This window comes from Myxine glutinosa, chromosome 11, assembly GCF_964187855.1.
Source record: "Myxine glutinosa chromosome 11, kmMyxGlut1.1, whole genome shotgun sequence".
Taxonomy (NCBI): domain Eukaryota; kingdom Metazoa; phylum Chordata; class Myxini; order Myxiniformes; family Myxinidae; genus Myxine; species Myxine glutinosa.
Genome location: NC_136271.1, coordinates 124,296,669 through 124,305,513, shown reverse-complemented (window position 1 = coordinate 124,305,513; position 8,845 = coordinate 124,296,669). Strand labels below are relative to the sequence as shown.

The window sequence follows — 8,845 nt, the reverse complement described above, 5'->3', positions numbered from 1 at the left end:
AACACTTATGGTTACACATAAACAATTATTCCATGCAATTTATTGTAACTTGGGATTCAATAATCCCGAGATGAATCGTATTATTTAATGATAGTACCTCAATGTTACGTCTTGCTCGTCAACACTAAAAATTGTGGTCGAGTTGTGACAAAACTTGGTGAATGAGTTGTTTTGGTGATGAGAACAAGCTGATTAGGTTTTGGTTAAGGTCTGGATCTACATCCAGCCTATCAGTGGGATACAAAGAGTAAACTGTTCAGCCTGGCGGAGATATGCACGAGTGCCGTTCTAATTGTACTGTATTTTAATTTTGCTACTCTGCGCACATGGAGCCAAAAGCGGGGTTACGCAATTGAGGGATTAACATCATCAAACTGACCTTAATACTGATAAGGCCGAGAAAAATATATTTCCGGTCTCTGGTCAGCGCACGCATCGATTTTGACCCTGCGTGTCACCAATTTTTTTTTTTAATTTCCAACGGTACCAACGGTACCAACAACAGGCCGGTACCAACAACCGGCCTGTTGTTGCCGGGCCGGCGCGCTATCTCGGGAAATACGGGTCTGTGAGGGTCGGCTTTGGTATCGACGTTCGCGTACGGTTCTCCCCAACAAAGCTACGTTTAGTTTGTCCAAATCCAACCAGCCGTTCCAAAGATATGAGTAGTGTTGTGTGCCGTGACGTCATGAATCCAATCGGCTGGATATTGTCATTTATTGAAACGAAGACGTTTTTTGTTGGGTTCGTGTAAAGCAACCAGAAGGCCAAGAGAGCTGCGGGTGGTCTCGTTAGTTAGGCCTGGATCCTATCTCGTTTGTCATGATGTTGTAAGTGTCTGTGATAATCTGGTGGACTGGGAGAAGAGATCGTGGGAGACCATCGGCCTGTTAGACCACTTGCGCATGCGCAGTGTTGACGCGATGGACGCATTGGAATGTTTAACGGTACGGCGAGGCGATCTCGAGAACGAAATGGCAGTCTATAATATGCTTGAAGAACTTAATAATTTTCAGAATAAATACATTTTAAAATAACTTAAGCTTGTGTTCATTATTTACAAAAAAGGCCGACAAGTCCCATTGGCTGTCTTTAATTTCTCTCTGGACGGCGCCATGGCTGATGAGGGAGGACCACAAGGCATGGGGACACAAAAAACACCTCTATATGTGCAATCCATGCTTTAAAAAAACAAAACAAAAAAAAACTGCATCGCCACATCAATTCTGGAACTTTGGTCTGATCAGAGACCAGCAATATATTTTTTTCGGCCGAAACTTGATCCAATAACACAATGTTGATTATGGACATGATAAACACGAGTTGATCGGTACACACACATAAAGGCCGCCTCTTATTCACCTGAAAAAACATGCCACGCCCTCTTTTTTGTATTATTATTATTATTATCTTTTTTTTTTTTTTTTTTTCACACAACATCGAGGCTCATGTATGCTCAACAGGCCTTAAAATGCATGTTGAGGCTCATGTAAAAGCTAACATTAAGGACAAAAAACCCCAAAACAAACGGACATAAGACGAAATAAAGGGAGCGGGAGAAAAGATGGGGAGAAAGGGGGAACACACAAGTACAACATTTGAGAGCAGGGACATCGGGAGATCTGTGGGAGGTAGAGGGTTTGGGGGGAGGAGGCGTGGGAGGTGGGAGAGGTAAAAAAACAAAAAACACATGGACACTGCAAGGACTTCCAGGAAAGAAGTCGGTATTTCAGAAAAGTGGATCTGGGGTGAATTAACAGGGGTAGAAAATATCAAGGTTTTAGATGGGGGAAGATAAGAGATGGTGGTGAACAGCTGTTTTAAAGACATGGAGGGATGAGTGGGATTGAACAGAGTGAGGGAGTTTGTTCTAGAGGTGGGAGATAAGAGGAATGAAAGAGTGAAGGTGAGCAGAGAGTCTTGATTTTGGCAGTTTCACCATAAGAGGGTTGCAGGCAGGTCTTGTGCGGCCTGTAGGAGTACTTGGGGGACAGAGCACAGACAGGGCTGGGGGGGCTAGGCCAGAGAGGAGTCGGTAGAAGACAGAAAGACCACCAACCTGCCTGTGGTGAGTGAGTGAAAGGCCCTCACAATCGGCTTCATCGCGGGAGATTCCAATGATTCTGAAAGCTCTAATGCAATACCATGAAACCCCGATCGCAGATTTGACATTCGCAGACCCAAACGTATTCGTGACTCAAAATGCAACCTGCTTCTACATTTTCCACACTGTACTTCACATATTTGCAGTTTTTGCAGACACAAAAAACATCTCCCACCAGCCGCAGGCATAACAGTTCTAAAACCATCTTCCACCATCTGCGCATGAACCACATTGAGCCATGCATAAACTATCTCCCACCAGCTGCGTGCAAAAAAACCAGTTCTATAACCATGTACCACCAACTACGCATTAAGCAGCTGTACGTGCATATAAGCCAACAATGGCCACCACCACTCCTTCATCTACCTACAACCTCTATGTGCACAACTACAATGTGCAGCGTGTCTTGGGTGCCATTCTTTCTTCTCGTCACGCTGCCTTGATCTGCTGCGATTCCTCACACTCGTGGACTTTTTGCACACATCGTTTTCATCATGGGTTCTAAGTGTACAAGTAGGACTGCTCCCAAGAGGCAGAAAAAGTCATCAACTTGAGCCACAAAGTGGAGTTGCATGACCGACTATCAAGAGGTGAGAGTGCTCTGTCCTTACAAGCCTCCCAGTCCCTGCTGTTGAAATCCCCATTGCAAGATGCTGCACCAACATGCTTCGTGGTAGGGATGGTGTTAGATGGGTGATGAGCTGAACTCGGTTTTTGCCAGATGTAGCACTTTGCATTCAGGCCATTTCTCGTCTCATTTAAATTTTCGTCTCATCAGAACACAGAATCTTTTGCTCATGCTCTGCATCTTCCACATGCCTTTTAGGAAACTCAAGGTATGCTATGTTGTCATGTGCCTTTTTCTCAGGATCAGTGACAAAAAAAATCTAAATTAAATCCATTTTAAATTTCAGGCTGGTACACAGCACAATGTGAAAAAAGTCAAGGAGTGTGACTACTTTCTGAAGGCACGGTCTGTATTCACGTTAACACGGCGTTTGTCCAAGAAGGAAAACCCCTTGTGGAGAGGGGAAATTATTCGTGCAGTATTAATGTTGTTTTATCATCACATTAATATTACGCAATTATCATTAGTCACAGTGTTGTTATTGCCCTTGCCAGGAGAGGGTATTGCATTTGAGTCTGTTTGTTTGTTTGTTTATTTGTCTGTTTGTTTGTCCGCACAGAATAAATATGATATTCTCTGCAACCGTTGGTCTGATTAGCAGGAAATTTTCACCATGAGGTGCACCTCCTCCTGTAGAATTCTTAAAAGACAATTATGACGTCATAGTTCACATGGTACTGGTGCCATCTTGGAAAAACCGAAAAACGTTGCACCTCTGTATATCCGACAACGCGGCATAGAAAAAATTGAGACGTGCCTCATTGTAAAGAACTCTCCATTCAGAATAACATGTTAATGATGATGTCATAGGTGCTTCCATTATGACGTCATAATTCGACAAGTACAAAGCTTCATCCGATCAAGATGAAATTTGTTGAGCATCATTGAGATAATAGTCAGGTTCACTATGTTTTTTCGTTCAAAATCATGGTAGATTAGCAAACCTATACATTTTTGGAAACGTTATTACATGGAAAATCTGAAAATCAATGTTTACATTTGCCAATTCCGACCAATTCGATTCGACCAATCGACCAATTCGACCAATTGCTTCGATCGACCATTTGACCAATTCGATCGATTCGATTCGATTCGATTCATCGAATTTGATCGACCATTCGACCAATTCGATTTGCCAATCAATTTGACCGACCTTTGCTTGTGTGGAACGGACTGTGAAAACGATGCGGACTATATTGTCGGATATGACACACAGGACAGTGATGACGAACTCTAAATGGCATATTCTGTAATCGTGTATGTTTGATGCCATTGACTGCCTGTGTATATTTTGTCATTGACTGCCTGTGTAGATGTGAAGTTATACTGACTGCATGTGTATATATGATTTTGCTGACTGTCTGTGTATGTTTGGTGATATGAATTATTGTGACACATTTTGATGTTATTAACTGCCTGTACAAAATGATAACATGTATTTGATCATGCAACTTATCACGAATATAAAGATAGTATTTTGCAATTCAAAACCTTTGATTCGTGTCTTACCATTCCCCATAGCACTAATTTGATACTTTCATTGGATTCCTTGTCCCTGAAAATATAGGTTTAGTATATTTTAAAAAGTTTTTAGGGTAATTAGAGGCAGAAATAGAACAAAATACGTATTTTACAGTGGCCATTTTGAAAATCCAAAATGGCCGCCATACAGGTATCTCTCCAAATGTAAACATTGATTTTTAGTTTCCTTATGCTATAACCTTTCCAAAAATGTATAGGTTTGCTAATCTACCATGATTTTGAACGAAATATAATTTATTGACATAGTGAGAACCTGACTATAAATTGGTGGAGGGGAAAAATAATAATAATGATGACGTCATCGGTCACGTGGTTCGGCCGCCATATTTGTTGTAACACGAAAGCCTCAAAACGATTAAAAACACATTCTGGTGAGGGTCTGCAATCTCTGATTGCTCTTTCTTGTTATTTTTGCAATTAGAAGCGGCCTTGTAAAAACGACATAACTAACCATCTTAACATGGACATGCACCTCAACACGGATATACACATTAACACGTATTTTGCCAAGGCAGCGAACTCCCTTATGCAGGAGGTGGGGAGGGTGGCAAATTAAGTCGCCGCAACCTCTATCATGTGACCCTTAGTCCTGTCAAGTTTATGTGAGACTGGATAATAATGACCGAATGCATCACTGTCAGACAGACATACAGACAAACATCCAATTGCATATTTTAGTACGATGATAAATTTTATTGAAGTTAAAAGACCAAATTTAACACCAACTTGTCTGAAGAAGAAAATTAAAGATCGAGATGTTCTTCAGCTAAAACCGAAAATAGAATCTCAAGACAAGAATCAACAGTTATGTAATTCTTACCTCTCGAATGCGCGTTATCTGGATCATCTGGATTTTTCCCCATTGCAGTTCAAGCTTTGAATATAAAAGAAAAGGCAAACCATCAACAATGCAATGCAATCCTCTCTCCCTCTGTGCCTCATGTACAATGTAACAGATTGGAAACTAAATCAAGTACAGTCACCTTATGATTTCTGAACTCCCCTCTCTCTCTGCATTTCTTCCATTTCTGGAAAAATAAATCGGATATCTCAACAACAGTATGAACACACACACACAAACAAAAACACACACACACACACACGCACGCACGCACGCACACACACACACACACACACACACACACACACACACACACACACACACACACACACACACACACACACACACACACACACACACACACACTATAAAGCTTTTATGCCTTGAAAGTGTTGAGGATGGCCAAGCAGTCAGTCACTCGAGGTTCCACCAGCCCATGCCAGCTTGCTCCTATCAGGCACATCAAAACAAAACCGCACAGTCATGATATCACAGGATAATCACCACTCCTTCGTGGTTATCACATGAAAACTTGTCGAATTGTCAGAGAGCTTTATTTATCTAAAATCACATCATCATTTCCTCCATTTGACACAGAGAAGAGCAATGAACAGTATTTAATTCAAATCTGATGTTTAATTAAATGTTTATATGTGATGCAATATCCTGCCTACGAGAAACCAATCCGACAGTTTATAATAAGGTCTGGAACCAAGACCAGGATAGACATAGACATCTCAAAAGTACCGAGCAATTAAGTTTTTAAATAAATAAATAAATAAGGAAAAAAATGCAACACAGATAATACAACAATAATTACCGAGAAGCAAGATATATATATATATATATATATCTATATATATATATATATATATATATATCTATCTGTATATATATATATATATATATATATATATATATATATATATATATATATATATATATATATATATATATATATATATATATATATATATATATAGTTATGTCGATGGGGTAGTGGATATGTAGAGTCGGGTAGATTTGTGTCGGTAACATGCTCCGAAGAAGAAGAAGAACCACCACCTTGTAATAAGTAGAGGACCTGTTTAGCCCGGATGTCGGACAAGTTGTATATCTGTCCCCGTCACGAGGGGGTGGGGCATGTTAACGAGCTTAGGGAATAAGGATAAATTATCCCTTGTACGTCTTACCCTTGATGATTTATCCTTTGTCCCTTATGGCACCGCAATAGACACAAACGCTGGAAGTGCCCATGAAAAGCACATTACAATAAATAACAATAAAACCAACCGGAAGCCAGGCATCAAGCACTACCACGAACAACCCCGACTTGGTAGAGGACACAGGACACCACAGGCCGAGAGCCACACCCAGGACAGTGATTGGGCAGGAGTTGGCCAACAGGAGGGCAGGAGCAAGAAGCTACCCGCTGATTGGCAGAGTAAAGGGTGTGCAAGAAGCAACTCGATGATTGGCATGGTACCACCGATGATGTCAGAGGCGGACTGCACGCTGACAGGTGGAGAACTGAATGAGGTCGTGGTGGCCTGCGGGGATTGGTGGAGAAGCGTCGATGACGTCACGAGACGGCCGTTAAAAGAACGCGATGACCAGAATTTTCTCTCTGTTTGGCCTTTTTCTTCCTCTTCTGCTTCTTGTGCTGGATGTGGAAAGACGCTTGGGCGCTGACTCTACCCCCTTGTCTTCATTCTGGACCTCGGTGCAAGCGGTTGTGTGCCGGCGTCGTCTCGTCCCCCCTGTTTGTCTGGCGTCTGGGATTGAGAGCTGCAGTTGACGGCAGTGGCGGCGCGTGGACAAGCGGACTGCGGCCTTCTTCCCGCGCAGGAATGGGGGCCTGAGACGGGGCTTGGCGAGGTGCTAGGACAGCCGATTGAACTAAGTGCACAATTAAACCACACACCATTATTTTCCAGTTCTTTTATTCCCCATATGTCCGTGTTGCGAGTGTGGTGTGAAGGATCCCATAAGAATTTAGCGTTACTGACACGTTTTCTTGTTATCAGCATTTCTTTTAATAACCCTTTTGTTATTTTTGTACATTTCTAAATCCGCGTTTGTTTGAGTTATTTTCCGCAGGTTCGGGGATTGCGGCAGGACCACAGGTAAGCTCTTCAGCTTCCTCTTCTTCTCTTTCTTCATCCGGCGTAAATATATAAATCCGCTATTTGAACTGAACACGCCCAGGAGTAACGCTCAATTGTCATCCGTGCTTCCCTACGGGATTCACCAAGGTAACACGTTCAGCCATTTGGGCTGGTAACTTTTGAGTTACCAGCCCAAAGAAAAAGTTACCAGCCCGAAGAACTGAGAGGAAAATAAGGACTCAAATTGGTGCATTTTAGGAGTGTTCAGGAATAAACTCCCTAAAAACCTAATAGCAACTATAGGTCTTCTCGAATAATTAAATAAAAAAACACTAGTGAATAATATTTTCATGACACCAAATACGTTTTATTGTCAGAAAAGTGAGGAAATTTTATAAAACGTTTGTGCATAGATCGATCAACATGTGCAGGACAGTCACAGTTGATAACTTGATGGTGAGTTAAAGTAATACAAAGTTGAGAAAAACGAGGTCTAGTAGTCGGTCTATGATCTATCACATTTCTTGTTAGTTTTACATATCTTCCACGGCAGCCTGTAAGTCCTCAATGTCATCCAGAACCACGTCTTCGCAGTCAGTGTCAAGGCCGGACTCGTAATCCGACTGTTTGTCAGGTGCTGATATTGGCTCCGGCAGACCAGCTCCCTCAGGTTCACCACCTGCAACAGCAGCAGCATCTATCTCCGTGGCCTGATCCCGCACCAGCTCTGGCAACAAGCTGGCCCCTACTCCGCTCCGGGTGAAGTTGGGCCTTCTCGTTCTCTTGGAACAGCTGTTCCAGAAGTTGATTGCTGGCTTAGGCTCAAAGTCGGTGATGTCCGCAGATTCTAGTTGGATGCAGAGCAAATCCGACATTGTTGTTGACTTGAGCCTGTTCCTGAGATCATTCTTCATGACCTTCATTTGTGAGAATCCTCGCTCACATTCGGCCGAGCTGGCTGGCAGTGTCAATATCAGGTCAATGACTGCCAGGATGTTAGGGCACACAGGCTGATAGGAGTCATTCACCTCTGGCCACTGCAGATCTGTGATTTTTCTATAGCATTACTATAGTATAAATATATAATTACTATATATTATAATAGTATAATCTATATAATAATAGCGAAAGGACTCGACTTTGTTATCCCTTTTACGCCGCACCCAGTGACCCGATGCCCACGGCACTAATGGATTTACGATCTACGAACCGCGCTCTTTGTTTATCACATACAGCCATACTCGAAAAATCTGAATTAGCCTACGTTGGGGCCCAAAAGCATCCGATTAACTGCCGATACGACGCCATCTTACGACGCCATCGTATTGGCGTCTGCTGAGCGAAGGCGAAGCAAGCCGTCCGCTGAGTGGACAATCCAGAGCATGCATTTGTGCCGGTGTCGACGATCGTTGTTCATATAAGCACTCTTCATTCTCATCTTTCTTCCTAACTCTTACTCGGACAAGCAAATCCCCTATGCCATCCATAATGGTACAGGTACACTCTATCCATACACCACATCTTCCCTTCCGTGGATGTTCCACGGTTTCGGCTAGTAATTACTATTATAGTTTATCTATAAAATATATATATTTATAAATATATAAAGATATATAATTACT

At 42.2% G+C, this 8,845-nt stretch overlaps 1 protein-coding gene across 1 annotated transcript in view; it reads right to left on the bottom strand.

The window, feature by feature from the left end:
* The window catches only part of LOC137436891 (ATP-dependent RNA helicase TDRD9), a 504,026-nt gene that overhangs the window by 205,881 nt on the left and 289,300 nt on the right, over positions 1-8,845 (bottom strand). Inside the window, 4 exon segments of the mRNA XM_078787098.1 lie at positions 5,095-5,148; positions 5,258-5,302; positions 5,498-5,530; positions 5,532-5,565. Coding sequence (XP_078643224.1) covers positions 5,095-5,148; positions 5,258-5,302; positions 5,498-5,530; positions 5,532-5,565 — 166 coding nt within the window.